The sequence below is a fragment of the Schistocerca gregaria genome, chromosome 2 (genome assembly GCF_023897955.1).
Source record: "Schistocerca gregaria isolate iqSchGreg1 chromosome 2, iqSchGreg1.2, whole genome shotgun sequence".
Taxonomy (NCBI): Eukaryota; Metazoa; Arthropoda; class Insecta; order Orthoptera; family Acrididae; genus Schistocerca; species Schistocerca gregaria.
The window spans coordinates 87,987,977-88,009,381 of record NC_064921.1 but is presented as its reverse complement, the minus strand read 5'-3'; the positions used below and the strand labels follow the sequence as shown (position 1 = coordinate 88,009,381).

At 37.0% G+C, this 21,405-nt stretch overlaps 1 protein-coding gene across 3 annotated transcripts in view; it reads left to right on the top strand.

The window, feature by feature from the left end:
* Positions 1 to 21,405, top strand: part of LOC126336382 (CDP-diacylglycerol--glycerol-3-phosphate 3-phosphatidyltransferase, mitochondrial-like) — a 101,108-nt gene that overhangs the window by 58,363 nt on the left and 21,340 nt on the right. For all 3 annotated transcript variants that reach the window (XM_050000000.1, XM_050000001.1, XM_050000002.1), the window contains 3 exons: positions 9,152 to 9,279; positions 10,686 to 10,957; positions 11,426 to 11,634. In XM_050000000.1, coding sequence (XP_049855957.1) covers positions 9,152 to 9,279; positions 10,686 to 10,957; positions 11,426 to 11,634 — 609 coding nt within the window. The remainder of the gene's footprint in view (positions 1 to 9,151; positions 9,280 to 10,685; positions 10,958 to 11,425; positions 11,635 to 21,405) is intronic.

The window sequence follows — 21,405 nt, the reverse complement described above, 5'->3', positions numbered from 1 at the left end:
CAAGAACTAGCTAAATACTTTTCACAACTTCTAAACTGCCCACAACCGAAAACAAGATTCCCCAGATTACAACCAGAATGCACAAATGAAAGTTCACTAGCGCCAACTCAGGAAGAAATATATAGCCACATTAAGAAGCTCAAAAATAATAAGTCATCAGGAGAGGATGGAATTGTAGCTGAACTACTGAAGAACCTTGGCCCAAACTCCCTAAAAGAGATCACCCAAATCATCACAGAAATCTGGCAGACAGAAAATATTCCACAGGATTGGAAGTGTGCACTAATTCATCCACTGCACAAAAAGGGAGACAGAGCAGACGTAAACAACTACAGAGGCATTTCACTTTTACCTGTGACTTATAAAATTTTATCTGCGTGTCTATTAAAGAGGGCACAAGAACAACTAGAACATACAATTTCAGACTACCAAGCAGGCTTTCGACCTAACAGATCATGCCCTGAACAGATCTTTAACCTTAAAGCTATTTTAAAAATGAAAGCAAGCCGGTCTAAACCAATAGTGTGCACATTCGTTGATTTTAAAAAAGCATATGACTCTATAGACAGACAGTCTCTATTTAATATTCTCGAAGAACATGGACTAGACACCAAAACCCGAAAACTAATTGAACAAACACTGACAGAAACCAAATCAAAAATTAAATTCATAGACGAAATCTCGGAACCATTCTTAATTAAAACAGGAGTAAGACAAGGAGATGGGATCTCGCCACTATTATTCAACATAGTTTTAGACAAAGTAATGGAAGAATGGGAAATCGAACTAAGGAAACAAAACTTCTGGAAACCAATTGAACTAGGAAGAGGTAAAGGAAAAGTGAACATCTCATATTTAGCGTTTGCAGATGACCTAGCAATTATAACTGACAGTGAAGAAACTGCAATAAAACAAATTGAGATCCTTAAAGAATGTGCAGAGAAGGTTGGCCTGCAAATCTCCTTTGAGAAGACTGAGTTTATGTGCTCCAAATTAGATATTACGAAACTGGAAACAAATTTTGGTGAAATCAACAGAGTCAAACACTTTAAGTATCTCGGCGAAGTTATTGAACCAACAGGACTCGAGAAAATAGCACAAAACAACCGAGTACAGAAATTCAAGAAAGCATTCGGACTTGTTCAAAGCATATATAACAAAAAATGCCTGTCAAAGGGAACTAAAATCAGACACTACAACACAGTTATCAAACCTACAGTCACATATGCAAGTGAAACGCTCTCACTGAATAGAAAACTAGATTTACAAGATATTAAGAAAATAGAGAGAAAAATTATTAGGAAAATTCTGGGACCACGATACACACAAGATGGATACAGACTGCAGACCATCAAAACAACTGAAAAACTATCAAATATCGAAAGTGACATCAGAAAGAGACGAATGAAATTTTATGGACACCTACACAGATTACCTGGAAACAGGTTAACTAAACGTCTATGTGACATCACTTCAAGCAACAATACCCTGGGTAACTGAAGTTAAGAAGGATTTGACAAAAGCAAAAATTGACATAACAGACGCCTCAGACAGGGATATATTCAGAAGAAAAATTGACAAGTGGAAGTTTACTTCAGAGACGGCACCAAAACCATACCGACCAAAGTGGACTGAAGAAAGAAAGAAGGCCTTTGGGGAGAAAATGAAGAAATATTGGCAAAACAAGAAGAACCTAAAGAAATATTGATAAATCACCTGCTTAACGTTCTCCTATGCGGACATTCGCTGCTAATAATAATAATAATAATAATCATAATCATAATCATAATAATAATAAATGGAAACACAACTGTGGGAGAGTTACAACTACTGGTTTATATAGGAGCACTCACTACACTAAATATACACACTAGGCAGAGCTCAGAACCAACCAACACACAGAAGAAACCCACAAAACCAGCATGGCAACACAGGCTACAGATCAGAATAGAAAAACTGGGAAAAGACATTGGACAGCTAACACAATTTATAAGACATCAAATGTCAGAAAAAAATGAAAAAGGTTAGGTAAAATCTCACAACAAGAAGCGATAGAGCAATTAGATGAAAAGAAGCAGAAATTACAAGCATTGGCCAAACGACTTAGAAGATACAAAAAAAGTGAAAATAGAAGGAAACAAAACCAAACATTCAACACAAACCAAAAGAAATTTTACCAGACAATAGATAACACACACATTAAAATAGACAATCCACCAAACATAACAGACAAGGAACACTTCTGGAGCAACATATGGTCAAACCTGGTACAACATAACAGGCATGCATGGTGGATAGACGCAGAAACAGACACATACAAGATGATACCACAAATGCCTGAAGTGATAGTTTTGCAACATGAAGTCACCCAAGCAATTAATTCTACTCACAATTGGAAAGCTCCTGGAAAAGATAAAATAGCAAATTTCTGGCTAAAGAAATTCACCTCAACACATTCACATCTAACTAAATTATTATCCCTCTCCTTCCTGAAGAAGCAACCATCGGTTGCGAAAGCTAGTAATTCTGTGTGTGTGTTTGTGTGTTTTGTTCATGTGCCTGTCTGCCGGCGCTTTCCCGCTTGGTAAGTCTTGGAATCTTTGTTTTTAATATATTTTTCCCATGTGGAAGTTTTTTCTATTTTATTTAAATTATTTAACAGTTACATTGCATACCCATACACATTCCCTGATACACTTCCACACGGAATAACTTATCTGAAACCTAAAGATCAAACAGACACAGCAAACCCAGCTAAATATCACTCCATAACATGCCTACCAACAATATACAAAATATTAACTTCAGTCATTACACAGAACTTAGTGACACATACAACACAGAACAAAATTCTAAATGAAGAACAAAAAGGCTGTTGCAAAGGAGCACGGGGGTGTAAAGAGCAACTGATAATAGATGCAGAGGTGACATACCAAGCTAAAACTAAACAAAGGTCGCTACACTACGCATACATTGATTACCGAAAAGCTTTTGATAGTGTGGTTACTACAAATGTTGGAAATATACAAAGTAGACTCTAAATTGATACAGTTCCTAAACATAGTAATGAAAAATCGGAAAACCACACTTAATATACAAACAAATTCAAATAGTATCACATCGCAGCCAATACAGATTAAGTGTGGAATATACCAAGGAGACTCATTAAGTTCTTTCTGTTTCTGCCTTGCTCTGAACCCACTATACAACATGCCAAATAATACAAATCATGGATACAATATTACTGGAACATACCAACACAAAATCACACATTTGATCTACATGGATGATCTAAAACTACTGGCAGCAACAAAACAACATCTCAACCAATTACTAAAGATAAAAGAAGTATTCAGCAATGATATAAATATTGCTTTTGGAACAGACAAATGTAATAAAAAAAAGCATAGTCTAGGGAAAACACACTAAACAAGAAGATTACTTATTGGATAACCACAGCGACTGCATAGAAGCGATGGAAAGAAACAGATGCCTATAAATATCTAGGATACAGACAAAAAATAGGAATAGATAATACAAATATTAAAGAAGAACTAAAAGAAAAATATAGACAAAGACTAACAAAAATACTGAAAACAGAATTGACAGCAAGAAAAAAAACAAAATCTATAAATACTTATGCTATACCAATATTGACCTATTCATTTGGAGTAGTGAAATGGAGTAACACAGACCTAGAACCACTCAATACACTTACACGATCACAATGCCACAAATATAGAATACATCACGTACATTCAGCAACATAAAGATTCACATTAAGCAGAAAGGAACGAGGAAGGGGATTTATCGACATAAAAAAACCTACATTATGGACATATTAAAAACAGATTCCAAGACTTACCAAGCGAGAAAGTGCCGGTAGACAGGCACAATAAATAAAACACACCCTCTCCCTTAAAACCCACATCCTTTTGTCTTTCCCTCTCCTTTCCTCTTTCCTTAAGAAGCAACCATCGGTTGCGAAAGCTAGATATTTTGTGTGTTTTATTTATTGTGCCTGTTTACTGGCGCTTTCCCACTTGATAAGTCTTGGAATCTTTGTTTTTAACATATTTTTCTCATGTGGAAGTTACTTTCTATTTTATCTACATTATGGACAGGTAGACAATTTAAGAAAATTCTTTATAGAATGAGTAGAAACTAGCAAAATGCATAAAGTAATCACTCATATAAATACATCGGCTACACTACTGCAATTTCATAACCACTTCTAAAACCCTTTAGATCACATAACATCAACAGATACGAAGAAAGTAAATTGGAAAAAGAAAACACTACATGGCAAGCACCCGTATCATCTAACACAGCCACACATCGATCAAGACGCATCCAACACATGGCTAAGAAAAGGCAATATATACAGTGAGACGGAAGGATTCATGATTGCAATACAGAATCAAACAATAAACACCAGATATTACAGCAAGCATATTATTAAAGATCCCAATACCACAACAGATAAATACAGACTTTGCAAACAACAAATAGAAACAGTAGATCACATCACAAGCAGATGTACATTACCAGCAAATACAGAATACCCCAGAAGACATGACAATGTAGCAAAAATAATACAGCAACAACTTGCCATACAACATAAACTTATAAAACAACATGTTCCCACATACAAGTATGCACCACAAAATGTACTGGAGAATGATGAATACAAATTATACTGGAACAGAACCATTATAACAGATAAAACAACACCACATAACAAACCTGACATCATACTCACCAATAAAAAGAAGAAATTAACACAACTAATTGAAATATCCATACCCAATCCAACAAATATACAAAAGAAAACAGGAGAAAAAATTGAAAAATACTTCCAACTGGCTGAGGAAGTCAAGGATATGTGGCATCAGGATAAAGTTGACATTATACCAATTATACTACCAACTACAGGAGTCATACCACACAGTATCCACCAGTACATCAATGCAATACAGCTACATCCAAACTTATATATACGAAATCCGTAATTATTGATACATGTTCAATTACCCGAAAGTTCCTAAATGCAATATAACATATACTGTACAATTAAAAGGAAGTCACGCTTGATCAAGGTCCGCATCACTTTCTACTTTTGACTAGACATAACGTCTGAGATAAGAAAGAAATAGTAATAGTAATAATAGTGTCAAATTCCATTTACCTTGAAATTGTGACTCACTCCCCCCTCCCCAATCCTTACTTTTCAGTTTTTATATCAAAGAAAAAATTTTGTGGAGCAAAAATAAAATTATAGGTGCCAAGCAACATCAAACTGTTGGGGCAATTTTAATAAAATAGTTCTTATTTGTATGTGATATTCCATCACATTATCATAGTTCAGTTGAAAAGTGCAAAATTGGTGGAGCATTATCTTGTAAGACAGCTACAGTTCATAGATTTTGTGAAAGATATGTAAGTGGAATGTGGGGATATACCCTAGCACAACCTAATAGAAGTTGGTGAGTTTTCTTTTTGCTCTCATGAAACGCTATTTTCCTTGAAAGAAGAGGAGACAGCAATGTCTGAATAATGCAAATGAAATAAGATTTGAAAAAATTCTATTGGCTTCTTTACATCTGATAATGCAGTAGAGCCCTGGTAATTCAAGATAATTGGCGCCAGGGCTACCTCGAATTACAAAACACTCTGATAATGTTGAAATCTCAGCAAATCCATGAGTAAGTCATGAATAAATGTCTAATGAGCACAGTAATGATAATTTTTTTTTAAAAAAACAATATAAATCTAGTACATTCGTGTGTTAAATGTACACATATATGGCCCCACATTTCAGACTTGCAAAAATATAAGTTACATTTTAAAGAAATTGTCCATAGTCCGTTTTTAAAAATAGAACCTCATGTTTTAGCAGCAATGTCATGCCATCTTTTAAGAAGTGTGGTGTCAGTTGGAGTAGCTTCCGCATGCTGCTCGATATAATACAATGCCACGCCTGGTGCTGCCAAAAACCGTCAGTGGGAGTGATCTTCAGGCAATTCCTCGTTGTCTTTGTCTTCAGCAGTTTCACTAACCATTTCAACAATTGCAAGATCTGTCACCACAAACTATTCATCATTGTTCATCCTTTCTGAAATAACACTCGCATTCACATTTTCACATGCAGCAAGCTTTTCCATCAGTTCTGCCGATAGTAGGGCATCTTCAACTGTACCTTAGTTATCCATTTCTGTCCATAAAATCCAGTTCCAAGACTTTTTAGTGTCTCCACCTTTATTTCAGATCTTGAATTGGCTATCCAGTAACTTATGTCTGTTATCATAGATTTCTTATACAAACTCTCACCCAAGCATTGTAAAATGCATAGGTCCGCAGGCTGCATAAAACTCGTGTTGGGGGAGAACAATGCACGAATACCGTCACTTTGTAGTTCTTCCTCATCAGCAATGCAATGCATTGTCAAGGATTAAGATTACTTTGGAAGAAAACTACTTTATGTGTAGGTATCTTTTGGTCTCTGGAACCAAATCTTTGAAAAACCGATTTATAAAAATATTTTGTAGATCCAACCAGAATTTTGGTGGAGATATGTAACAGGTGGTGCACAAGCAGTGATATTTAGTAAAATTCTAGACTTAACACACTTCCCTGTTACCAGCAGCTTCAGTTTATAGCCTCCACATGCATTCAATGCAGCAATAAATTTAAACTTCTCTTTACGTTTTTTGTAGTCCAGTGCAGCCTTTTCTTCTTTTGAGGCTAGAGTTTTAGATGGAAGCAATTTATGATTTAGCCCTATTTCATCACAGTTACACAGTCGTTCAGGAGTAAGATTTTCTTCTTGTGCAATTTTTCATAATTTCTCATAAAATTATATAACTCTTTGAGAATCAGCAGAAAACTTTTCCCTGAAAATTTCAAGCTGTCTTGTGCTGTATCGCTGCTTTCACCTATCAAACTATCCTGAGCTTGTGGTAAAATCGTCCCCACCTTCCTTTAACTCATTTCTAAAAAAAAAAAAAATACAGCTTTTTCTTGCAGAACAGGCCCAGAAATTGGACATCCTTTTTATCTTTGTTGAGTAAACCAATCAAACAAAGCTGCACTCATTTTTTCATACTCAGATTTTTTTCAGTAACTTCCATTTGAATGATGAAATAGAACACTTCAATTTGTCAAATCTCATCTGGTGCAGTCCCCAATAATCAGTCTTTCCTTTTCATCCCATCCGGTAAGTCTCCCATGGCCATGAGTTCTAGGTGACTGTACTCCTTTTCCTAAACCTCTCCAGTCCTTTTCCTTTGCCTCTCTTCCTTCCCCTTCTACTCTTCTGCCGGAATAAGGAGCCACTGCCTCCAAAAGCTTGCATAAGTTAAACCTTTTTGTGAGTGTCTTCTCCTGTGCCCACTTAGTGAGTAGATTTTTTAAAAATCCACCCAGTTACATTATATTGTCAAAAATTGTTATTTTTTTAAATAGAACACTTGCTTGATGAAACTTCTCAGTTTTTGTTTCTGTTTCTATGCCAATCTCCAAATGTCACTCCACTGACCTTTTTTTCTTCTTTTGGGGGGGGGGGGGGGCGGCACATGTACATATGTGTAGTACACTGCAGATACCACTTTAACGTGACATGGATGGTCTCATTACAGTAAATATGTTACTACACAGCCAACCACAGTACATAAAACAATGATCAGTCAATGTTGTAAAATGTATACTGTGTGGATACTTAGGTGTACTGCATTTTAATGACTACTGTTGCTGAGTAGGCACAACAACAGGGATAACAAGAAGGATGTCATGTAATGTCAACTGAATGTCAGGTGGTGCCAATTAGTGAAGGGTTGACAAAGAAACAGCAAATGCACTCCTCAAAACCCAATGGTACCTGTCCACCTGTAATGGAAATGATAAGCAGTCTGGGGCCAAGATTGTTTTAGTGCATCATGAACAGAAACCCTAAATGGGACATTTTTACCTGTATTGTACATGGAAGTTTGAAAGAAAGTTTAAAAAGTAATACATTCGAAAGTTCTTAAAATGTACATGTGGACAGCGTATGAAAACAGATTTTTACTGTATTTTTATGTAAAATTTTAATTTTCCTAAGACCAGCTCGAATTACACAGAACCTCGTAATACCAGGGCTTGAATCACCAGGTCTCTACTGTATAGACTTGATAATGGAACTATTTTTCCTGAAACTTTAGTAGATGAACAAAGTATCAGTTTGGAAAATAATTTTTGCCGCTTATATGTCAGATATATCAGACTTAAGTACCAAATCTTACCTCTCTATGGCTTGAGTATGTACCCAGTTCTCATGCATGAAAAACTAGTATCTTCCTGATGAAACTGTAACTTGCCACTGCTGAATACATTTTCAAAGAAAGTAAAATTACTTCGCACTGCACAGGATGAAAAGTGTGTTAAGTGGCCCACACCAGGCTGTTAGGAAAAACTAACATCCTGTAAAAAATGAACAACAGGTTTATTACTAATAACAGAAATTCACTCTTCCCTTACTTGCAGCATAAATTCACATGAATAGTTATCAGTCAAAGTCTCTGCCTTACTAAACACTTCTGACAGTGACTGTAGGGAAGGTGAGCACCCGTAGGTGCAGCGGTGGCATCTGGAGTTGTTCTCCATAATTTGGCTTGTTATTTTTGTTGCCATAATGACACTCTGTTTTGCTTGCATTTCATGGGTCTTGGGGTTTAGACAATTAGCGGTGCAGTACGTCATACTGATGGGCTACGTGACCTGACACCACACAGGACAGTTATCAGTGTAATATAAAATAATTTATATAATTCATTTTCATTTTGAGACTAATATTACAGTAGAGAAAGGTCTAGATTTTATGTTAAGAACCATGGAATACATTTTGCAAAGTATAGGAACTGCCATAGGAATTATGTATGAAGTACAGATCTGTATAGCAAAATGGAATGGGATGGTGCTCTGTATAGCAACTCCTGTTTCAAAGGGTCTGTGCTTGCATTCTAACAAGGCTTACAGTCTGTCAGTTGTTCGTATGGGCATCACGTATTTCTTCTTCATTTTTCAGCAAATGTAGTGTGTCATGTAGTGTGTCAGTTTTTACTGTCAGAAATGGAAATTTTGCTGAGCTACTGTACTTACATTTCTATGGTTCCAGGTTGCTCTTTACCACACCCCAGCACTCCGTGGACCTCTACGTAGACTACTTCCTCCTCGATACAGTGAACTTGTTGGTCTACAGCACATGAAAATATATCTCTTTGATGATTCCTTGCTCATTAGTGGGTATGTATATTTCATGCCATAAAGTAATTCATGAAGGATTGGATTAAAATTACTGTGTTTTGAATGCAGGAAAGTCGAGAATCTAGGAATAAATGTGGGATATCTCTTCACAGCAGTTAAATCTCTGAGCATTCCCATGAATTTGACATGGAAATTAAGTAGCTTCACATCGTAGTTGTCACACGAGGTATTGACATTGGTTTATTACATTTTCTGTTATTGTTTGGATTGGTTCCGTAAATTTACTATAACATATCTATTTTTTCCATGGCTACATTAGTAGGTGGGTGGGCAGACTTTGTGTCATTTGATTTGGGCTTCTTTCATTTTCTGAATACTGCAGTACACACTAGATTTTTTTCAGTTGATTGTATTTTATCCAGCAGTGTTCAGTCCTCATTAGTTGCAAGAAATTTTCAATCTCTCTCTTCAAGTTAGATGATATGTAGAGAAGTTTCCTGTCTGTGACCTATACCTACACCTTTCCAGTCTAGCAGAATTGCCATTAACCAAAAAAACTTGCGCCTTAATGATCTCAGTTATTTTTATAGTAGCTATGTATCTATCTGTAATATGTACCACATTATAATGTGTTACTGAAGATTTGTAGGCATGAAATTCTTAAGATGGTACTACTTGTGCAAAGAGAAAGTGTTCACAGTAAGTGCACCCTACTTGTTCACTAATCACTTTTTGTTAAAGCCCTAGGATGTCTGTTGTTTGAGTAAAATCTCAGTATCAAGCTATTCATCAGTATTAACTTTTCTTGCCCCCTCAGAAGTTAGTGTGGCTGTACCACATCTTGCAGCATCAGCCATTGTGCCTTATTAAGTGCTCTTTGCTTCTGTGATTCACATAAGACTGATTACCGGTACTGCATGCCATGGAGAAGATCAGGATAGCAAAATTAATCATTGAGCTTGTCATAAGTTAAAGTTTGAGCATGCCTGAAACAGTGGTACAAGACAGACACAAAGAAAAATATTGCTTGGAATTCTGAAGTGCACAACCTGTAAGGGTTGGATTACGCTCCATGTATAGCATACTTTAGAGTGCTGTAGTTATTTAGGTGTTTGCATGTTCTGTGGACCATAATTGTGACGTCTTGCTATGATATGGAAAACACAGCGAGATGCTGACCATTATTCATTCAAAAATTCTTTTATAGAGTAGTAGTAGTTTTCCAGCAGATAGGATTTCAGTTTGTGTTTGAATTTAATTTTACTATCCAGTAATTTCCTTACATCACTTGGTAGGTAATCAAAAATTTTTATGCATGAATGCCTCACCCCTTTCTGTTGTACCACGCTAGGGCTAAGTGATGGATTGTGTAAATACTGATGTAATAAATTCTGTATAAAGTGGTATATATTCCATGTATTCACATTCATTTGTAAATTTTTCAGGGCAAATCTGAGTAACGACTACTTCACAAATAGACAAGATCGCTATATATTGGTGGAGGATTGTCGTCCACTGGCAGACTTTTATGATGATCTTGTTGAGCGAGTCAGTGAATTTTCACTGCAACTTTGGCCAGGCAATAGAATACAACTTCATCACAAATGGAACATTCATCCATTTAAAGGACGTTATGAAGAATTTGCAGCTGCTGCTCGTGCAAACATTCATAATTTCTTGGACAATGCTTTGCATCAAGCACAACAACAGTCACATAGTCAGTGTTGGTGCCCTAAACATACTATCTTGGTAGTATCAAATTATAGTTGCTACAGAATTACAAAAAGAGAGTAAATAAAATAAGCAAGAGTGAAAGCCACCTATGTTTCTTATGCTTCACTGTATATTCTTTGAAAGAAGAATTTGTAGGAATTTTGTGTTCTCTTATTGTTAATTCTAATCCAGTCATTATCTTTCTTGCTCCTGCAGTAGTGAACTAGCCCAAATGTATAAGTAAATGAAGCTTAAATCACAAAAAAATCATGCATAAAATTACATCTAATGGAAAGATATATTTTGATTTGCCATTAATAAGTAAAATGTATTATGTTTGGGGGGGGGGGGGTGTCCTGTTAAATGGATGTGTCATAAGCATTCTACAAATTGTGTACAATTATGTGTGACAGTATTTAGTGTGGGTCCTGTGTGGAATTTCTTGCGGTGAAGTGTTTTCTATATGCTCCAGATGGTGATACTTGCGTTTTCCCACTTGTGGAGATGGGCCAGCTTGGTGTCCGACAAGACAGCCGTGTTACTTTGCAACTGCTGAAATGTGCAGCTTCTGGCTCCACTGTGCATCTTGCCACAGGGTACTTCAACCTAACTGCACAGTATATGGAAAGCATCATACATCAGTCTGCTGCAGCATATTCTGTTCTCATGGCCCACCCCACTGTAAGTTTTGTGAGCTTAATTTTACTAACTTTTTGCTGTCGACAGCTGTACACAATGAATTCGTATCTACTTGATATAACTAGGTATATGATTTAAATGCAGTGCATCTTTAGGTAAAACTCTAGAATAGGGCCAGTGGCATACTTACGTGTTTCATGCAGGAATGTTAGTGCTTCCCGCGAGGTACAATGGGAACAAAAGAAGCAGCAAGCAGACAACATGTTTTGAAGTAATAAATTAGTAAGAAAAGGTGTAATGAGGATTATAAATGTAATTGTTCCTTTTGTGAGTCATAGCTGTTTAAACTGTGTTAGCATTTGCAAACCGAGGACAGTGGCACAACCCACAATATATTTGAAAAATAAGTGATTTATTTCCGCACTCTGTGTTGCTGAGCAATCAATCTGCATGAGCACACTGAATAAGTGGATAAGTGGTTTTGAGTTAAGTCATGGGAGGAGGTAGGTGGATCAATGTTTTTATTTAAATCATGAGAGAATGTAGGTGGATCAGTGTGTTTTAATTAAATCATGGGAGAAGATACATGGATCAATGTTTATTAATACATCAAATGTGCAACTCTATTATGAATGCAAATCACGACCTCATTTGATACATTTTTGTGTGTCTGCAATTAATCCATGAGACATGCACCAACATCAGTCCATTTTATAGCACTCGCTGCCAGAATCAGAAAATATTTCAGTTATGAATACATCAGGAAACAGAAAACAAGACAATGCTTTCAATTTTGGCACTAGAAATACATTGCCTCTCTGCTCTCCTCTTATTGGTTATGTCAAAGAATCGTCCAACTGGCTACATGAAACTGATGCATTGCAAGTCTATGAACAATAGATACGCATCTCCAGTACTGCTATTGGCCCTGATCTAGACTTTAGTCCACCTTTGTTTTTCATGTTTGTTGTTGTGACCTGATGCTTATGTCAAAACATACTTTCTGTAAATGCCATATGTTTGTTTGTAAAAGAGCCATTGAAATATGATTATTTTGATGCTGTTGCATTATTAAACATGTCACATGTGTCTTGATTTCTCTAACCTAATATGAACCACTTTAGCACAATATATGTTGAACTTTGCTTGAATATATGTGAGGGCAAATGAAACCATATGGTTCCAGAGATATATTCAAGTCACAATCATCTATGACATATATGTGCAGACTGAAGCGACAAATGAAAATTTTTATCAAGGACAGGACTGATTGAAGCATCTGTGCCTGGGTTTCAGGCAGGATTCCCCTTCTCGTTTGATGTTGAGGTGCTATTCCAGTACAGTTGGAGAGCCTCTGTTTGAATTTAGGGGGAATACCAAGTGGGTTGAAGTGTGACTGATAATTTGGATTGAGGAGGGAGGCATGCTAGGGTAGTATGTGGAGTTGTGCAAATCCACTGTGCCAGGGTGGTGTAGTGGTTATTACATCTGCCTAGTTAGCAAAAGACCTGGTTTGAATCCCGGCCTTATTACAAATTTTCATTCATCACTTCAATCTGCATGTATACATATATGTAAGGCCACTCGATTAGTAACCAAGCTGCAAATTTATATTCCAGAATTGCTTTATTATTTTTGCCAATACATTGCAACCAAGTTAAATGGATTTAATTAGTTTGATTGTGCTGAGGAAAATCCATAACTGAAAACACCATGACTGTTTCATGTAATGAATTACTCAGCTATTTAATCAATAGATCAATAGTACAGTTCTCTAGCATTAATCATATTTTTATATCCACAGGGTACTGCAATAAAGAAGTCAGTCATAGGAGTAGTTACTAAAACTTTTAATCTATCTTCATATTTAGACAGTCAAAACAAAAAGAATGATTTAGATAATTTGCACTGTTATCATCTCCAAAATCATAAGAAAGTGCTGTATTGAAGCCAGAAGAAACATGTTGGTAGGAACAGTTTGTATGCAACACAACATTTTTCATTCAAATGTGCGTTCTTTCTCGATGTCATTTGTATGCATAAATGTTGGGATGATTAAACATTTATTTATTGGTCGTTTTTATGAAAAAGTAAAAAAGAAGTGTTTGTTTTGAAATAAACAGCTCCAAGGTATTGAATTTAGACTTGTTTTGGATGGCTTTTATGCTGTAAATACATTTTCAAACAATGGAAAGTCCAGGTTGGATTATTAACAGTATTGTTACTGACCTTAAAGATAAAACATTGAGTTGCAGGCAGGCACAATGAAAAGACTGTTACACATTAGCTTTTGGCCAAAGCTTCTTCAGAAAGCAAACATACATTCACGTAAGCAAGCACATCTCTCACACATAAACCTGTGACTGCTACCTCGGGCAGAAATGGCCAGAGGTAGCAGTCGAGTGAGAGTGTGAGGTGTGCTTGCTTGTGCGAATGTGTGTTTGCATCTTCGTCTTTCAGTCTGACCTATTAATATTCTCTTTTAAGGCATAGCCTAAAACAAAGTAAGTTTCCTTATAATAAGGACGTTGTAGCTACTCAAAATGAAGACACTGAAAATTAGAAACACACTAAATTTTGTAGTGATGGCAGCAAACAAACATAGAGTTAGTTCCATTTACTCTGAAACCAGACTAATTAAAAAAAAAAACACTAATAAACAGTGTTTGTTGTCCCTGACAACTTCTTTACTATGTTTCGTTTTCCACTGTTGACAACATTGATGTCATAGCAGTTGTGGCATTGTAGCTCTATGGTATGTGTGTGTTACTGCAAATGAACTATCAGCAACATTTAAACATGAATGTCCCTAGCATGCAACTTGACAAAATTTTGTTACTTTTGTGTGTTGTTTCTACAGTAGTATCTGATCGTTATGTGTAGTAGAAGTTGGTAGCATTGTCAGAGACAAAAGGAAGCTTTCCTCCTGTGTATGTGTTCTACTTCCTTTTACCTCTCCTGATGGCTATGTATACATGCATTTTTTCTTTCTTTTGTGCACATATACAACAGAGTTCCTTTTGAATGATATAAGTTTCATTGGCCTCCTTGTATAATTAATTTTAAAAATTAGTGCTTCAATTTTCAATACTCTAGTATTAATAGTATGATCATTAAATAAAACAGATCTATTATCATTATGAACGTCCACATTGCTATTACCTTCTCTACATAAAAATGGTCTGTCTATTTGTGCATCTTTCAATCTGACTCATTGGCTTTTTCCATCACGGCATACCCTAAAACAAATATAGTTTCTGCATGTTGTTGTTGTTGCGGTCTTCAGTCCTAAGACTGGTTTGATGCAGCTCTCCATGCTACTCTATCCCGTGTAAGCTTCTTCATCTCCCAGTACCTACTGCAACCCACATCCTTCTGAATCTGCTTAGTGTATTCATCTCTTGGTCTCCCTCTACGATTTTTACCCTCCACGCTGCCCTCCAATACCAAATTGGTGATCCCTTGATGCCTCAGAACATGTCCTACCAATCGATCCCTTCTTCTGGTCAAGTTGTGCCACAAACTCTCTTCTCCCCAATCCTATTCAATAGTTCCTCATTTGTTATATGATCTACCCATCTAATCTTCAGTATTCTTCTGTAGCACCACATTTCGAAAGCTTCTATTCTCTCCTTGCCCAAACTATTTATCGTCCATGTTTCACTTCCATACATGGCTACACTCCATACAAATACTTTCAGAAATGACATCCTGACACTTAAATCTATACTAGATGTTAACAAATTTCTCTTCTTCAGAAACGCTTTCCTTGCCATTGCCAGGTTACATTTTATATCCTCTCTACTTCGACCATCATCAGTTATTTTGCTCCCCAAATAGCAAAACTCCTTTACTACTTGAAGTGTCTCATTTCCTAATCTAATTCCCTCAGCATCACCACTTTATTTGACTACATTCCATTATCCTCGTTTTGCTTTTGTTGATGTTCATCTTATATCCTCCTTTCAAGACACTGTCTATTCCATTCAACTGCTCTTCCAAGTCCTTTGCTGTCTCTGACAGAATTACAATGTCACCGGCGAACCTCAATGTTTTTATTTCTTCTCTGTGGATTTTAATACCTACTCCGCATTTTTCTTGTGTTTCCTTTATTGCTTGCTCAATATACAGATTGAATGACATCGGGGAGAGGCTACAACCCTGTCTTACTCCCTTCCCAACCACTGCTTCCCTTTCATGTCCCTCGACTTGTATAACTGCCATCTGTTTTCTGTACAAATTGTAAATAGCCCTTCGCTCCCTGTATTTTACTCCTGCCACCTTTAGAATTTGAAAGAGAGTATTCCAGTCAACATTGTCAAAAGCTTTCTCTAAGTCTACAAATGCTAGAAACGTAGTTTTGCCTTTCCTTAATCTTTCTTCTAAGATAAGTCGTAGGGTCAATATTGCCTCACGTGTTCCAGTGTTTCTACGGAATCCCAACTGATCTTCCCCGAGGTCGGCTTCTACTAGTTTTTCCATTCGTCTGTAAAGAATTCATGTTAGTATGTTGCAGTTGTGGCTTATTAAACTGATTGTTCGGTAATTTTCACATCTGTCAACACCTGCTTTCTTTGGGATTGGAAGTATTATATTCTTCTTGAAGTCTGAGGGTATTTCGCTTGTTTCAAACATCTTGCTCACCAGATGGTAGAGTTTTGTCAGGACTGGCTCTCCCAAGGCTGTCAGTAGTTCTAATGGAATGTTGGCTACTCCCGGGGCCTTGTTTCGACTCAGGTGCTCTGTCAAACTCTTCACGCAATATCATATCTCCCATTTCATCTTCATCTACATCCTCTTCCATTTCCATAATATTGTACTCAAGTGCATCGCCCTTGTATAGACCCTCTATATACTCCTTCCACCTTTCTGCTTTCCCTTCTTTGCTTAGAACTGGGTTTCCATCTGAGCTCTTGATGTTCATACAAGTGGTTCTCTTATCTCCAAAGGTCTTTTTAATTTTCCTGTAGGCAGTATCTATTTTACCCCTAGTGAGATAAGCCTCTACATCCTTACATTTGTCCACTAGCCATCCCTGCTTAGCAATTTGGCACTTCTTGTCGATCTCAATTTTTAGACCTTTGTATTCCTTTTTGCCTGCTTCATTTACTGCATTTTTATATTTTCTCCTTTCATCAATTAAATTCAATATTTCTTCTGTTACTCAAGGTTTTCTACTAGCCCTCGTCTTTTTACCTACTTGATCCTCTGCTGCCTTCACTACTTCATCCCTCAAAGCTATCCATTCTTCTTCTACTGTGTTTCTTTCCCCCATTCCTGTCTATTCTTCTCTTATGCTCTCCCTGAAACTCTGTACAACCTGAGAATTCAGTTGTCATAGTTATTCAAAATGAAAAAGTTAAAAATTAGGAACTTGCTTCAAATTTTCTGTTAATGGCAGCAAATGACTACACAACTGCTCATACAGAAAAGTGAGTGAAATAATGACGCCGATATAGAATGTTATTTACAGACTTGGTTACTATGATATGTTGATTTTCACTGTCAGCAACATCATCGATGTAGCAGTTGTTGTGTTGTAGCTGACCAGTGTGCATGTTTTACTGCAACTGAACCATGTAAATATGAAAGCCCCTAGAATGCGATTTCATGAAATGTTGTTACTTTCGTGTGTCATTTCTGCCGTAGCACCTGACTGATGTGCAGGGCAGACGGTAGCTCTTAAATTTTTGATGTTCAGGTATTGGAAATTTAAATATGTGATAGAGAATGTAACATCAGTGTTATGAATGTGAAAGCTTTTACGTCCTTTTACCACTTGTAATGGCTACGTACATGCATTATTTTTTCTTGTATAAATCGGTTGCAAAGTACCTTTTGAATTACATAAGGATCATTGGCCTTCTTGTACAGTTAATCTTAAAAAATCAGTACTTCAATTTTCATTTTCACAAATTAATATTACGATGAACTATGTGTGTCATTTAAACTGCTAAGAAAATGTTTTCATCACCTTCTTTTTGTGACATGTGATTCAAGGGAAGGAGAGAATGAAAGAATGACCCTTACGGAGAAAAAAGAGAGATTTGACTTACTATAAAACACACTGAAGAGCCAAAAAACTGGTACACTGTCTAACATCAACACCTCCCACCCCTCTCCCTCCCGAGCACGCAGAAGTGCTGCAACATGAAGTGGTGTGGAGATGACTAATGTCAGAAGTTGTGCTGGAGAGAACTTATACCATGAATCCTGCAGGGCTGTCCATAAATCAGTAAGAGTACGAGGGGGGTGCAGATCTCTTGTGAACAGCATGTTGCAAGGCATCCCAGATATGCTCAATAATGTTTGTATCTGGGGAGTTTGGTGGCCAGCGGAAGTGTTTAAACTAGGAAGAGTGCTCCTGGAACCACTCTGTAGCAGTTCTGGGCATGTGGGATGTTGCATTATCCTGCTGGAATTGGCAAAGTCCATCAGAATCCACAATGTACATGAATTGATGCAGGTGATCAGAAGGTCACTTACGTGTCACCTGTCAGAGTTGTATCTAGATGTATCGGGATCCCCATATCACTCCAACTGCACATGCCCCACACCATTACAGAGCCTCCACAGCTTGAACAGTCCCCTGCTGACATGCAGGGTCCATGGATTCATGAGGTTGATCTCCATACCTGTACACCTCCATTAGCTTGATACAATTTGAAACGTGACTCGTCCGACAAGGCAACAAGTTTCCAGCCATCAAAAGTCCAATGTTGGTGTTGAAAGACCCAGACACGGCGTATAGCTTTGTGTCATGCAGTCATCAATGGTACACACATGGGTGTTTGGCTCCGAAAGCCCATATTGATGATGTTTCATTGAATAGTACGCTTTTGTTGTTGGCCCACCATTGAAATCTGCAGCAATATATGGAAGTTGACCCTGTTCTTGCAGGATCGTTTTCCAGCCGTAGCAATGTTGGAGATTTAAAGTTTTACCGGATTCCTGATATTCACTAACACCATGTTCAAACTCACTTAACTCTTGATAACCTGCCTTTGTAGCAGCAGTAACCAATCTAACAACTGCGCTGTACCAGTCACTTGTTGCCTTATATAAGAATTACTGACACAGCACTGTATTCTGCCTGTTTACATATCTCTGTATTTGAATACGCATGGCTATTCTGGTTTCTTTGGTGCTTCAGTGTAAAAACAAAACAAAACAATAACCAAAAGAGGCAGTCAGTTCAAATGTGCGCTCTTTGCATATCTGTGGAATTAAAATCTGATGCTGAATAGCAGTCAATACTGTGTTACTGTGTCCTGTACACTGTAACATGTTTGTATGCCCTTGACCTGCTGTCAGTAATATGGGAAAGACATTACTGCTCAAGCATATTCCAGTTTTCACAGTGGCCTTCGTGAGATCAGCTAGTTCCTGTGACAGGAGGGTTCCTGTGTCAACACACTGCGAATTTCAACTGGTCTGAGGCATACTTACTTAGTCGCATTCTTGTCAGCAGGTACCACAGACCATTCCATTTGGTTTATTCCTGCCATCTGGGGGAAGATGTTCTAGAGTTGCTCCTGGTGTGCACATGCATTATCTTCTTTAAAGAAAAACTCATTTCTGAAATGTTTTCTATAAGGCTGAATGACAGATTGGACGATTCTGGCTTGCTACTGCACGTCCCTCAAATTATGCTCAGTACCTGTTTAAAGGTATGTTTTGGTATCTGGCCACCTTCAAGCTCTTCTACAGTATCATCAGGTGTTGGATAAATTCTGCACTAGTGCTGAAGAGAACATATTGCTAATGATACAGATTCCATTCCAGGTCACCGTCTTTGCACACCATAGTGCTGGAGGGTTTATGATGTTCATGACTGACACCTAGAAATGAAATTGATTATTTGTAGATAACTGTGTACTGTCTGGATCAACCCAGGACTCCCAGGTCCCTCCAACAATGTATTGTGCAGTTCTGATGCATTCTTCTTGTCAAAACTACAAACTATGATTTGTAGACAGTTACCAGCAGGTGTTGTTGACCACAGTCAGTGACGGTGATGCAAGTCTTTCAATGTTTCTCTCGATAATTGTGTGCTATGGCAGCAGCTGAATGATCAATCATCACTGTGGTGTTTGTCATTTTGGTGGACAATGTGATAACATCGTTTCTGTAAAGTGACAAAGTGCACACAGTTTGAACTTCATGTGATACTGTGATGCATATTGCAAGGTATATGCAAGCTGCATTGTCCTGTTTGCAATGGAAGACATATTCTAATTGGACTAAGCTGAGAATGTAGCTTTACTTTTACCTTCACTACACAAGTGCCTGCATATAGTGCTCACCTTTAAATATTTACCTTTATACTTGTAAGATACATTATCATGTGCTTGGGCAATGTCAGGATCTCAACATACCTGATATTTCTACACAAAAGTTACACATTCTGTATTGCATGAAGTGTAAAAGTTATGTATCGAACAATGTGATATTTGTTTATCATTACATTTACAGAAGTTTATCATTATGTTTCCAATACAAATTCAAGCCAGTTCCATGTTAAATGGACATTTCAGTATAAGCCACTGTCTAAGGTCTTTTTTTTATTATTATTTATTTAAATATCTGACAGTGGTTTAAAAACATTTGGCAGTGACTTATGAAGCAATTTCTTCCGTTGAAAGGACTATTGATAGAGAGTTTCTGATCTTAAAAAAACATAAATTAAGGGCGTCATAAGGTTGGTGCAAAAATTGTGGAGCAGTTTGATTTCCCAAAATTCAGTTATGTTGTTTCTTTGTTAAACAGAAAAAGCAAGCAACTATCAAAATTCATAAATAATTAATTTCTATAATTTTTAATTACAGTGGTATCTTTTGTATGTTCCACTTGTGATTATTTGGATTTGGTGAATGTGAATCAAAACACATGGGTCGTCAAAGAATTAGTGCAACAGTTGGTTTGAATGTTAGTAAGTGATCTTCTGGATGTCATCGTTTGTGGGAACAACAAATATAATTAATATTAAATAATTAATATTGTGTCATTCATATAGAGCAAACAAAGGAGAGTACAAGGGTGTGCTGCAAGGTAATACCTTTGATTTTTTTAAAGCAAAAACTCATAGCTTTTTTTATAAAAAACATTCTACATCTTTGATCTTCAATATTTCCAGCCCTCCACTGCTAGAGGGCTCCAAATGGTAGCATATGACGAGGTGATGTGGAACATCCCCACTGTGACATCTACAACAATCCATCTTGGGTTCACTGTTATTAATCATCATCCTTACAGTCCTGACTTGGCCCCCTCTGACTTTCACCTGTTCCCAAAACTTACAGAATACCTTTGAGGACTTCACTTTGCTATTGATTAAGTGGTGCAAGCTGAGGTGAGATTGTGGCTCCATCAACAATATCAGACATTCTGCAGTGATGGTATTAACAAACCCTTCTCTTGTTGGGAGAAATGTGTTCATCGTCAGGGTGACTGTGTTGGGAAATGAATATGTAGACATGAAACATAAGATGTAGAATGTTGATAAAGTTTGTTTTATTTAAAAAGGTGTAAGAGTTTCACATAAAATATTTGGAGGTGTTACTTTTCAGCATGCCCATGTAATTTTTAATGTAATGCAGTTCTGCCGTAAACTTCACTTCTTAATCAGTGCAGTGTACAGCTAGCACATGCCTTTTTTACCTTACTCTTCAAGATGATGCACTGCTACACTAAAAAGATGTGTAACTGAATTATGCCCTAATATAGAATATCTTTTTCTGGATGCCTTAGTAGGCGAAAGAAATAACAGGGCAAAAGTTTACATGGATTGGGACTCTGTCATGAGAGAGAGAG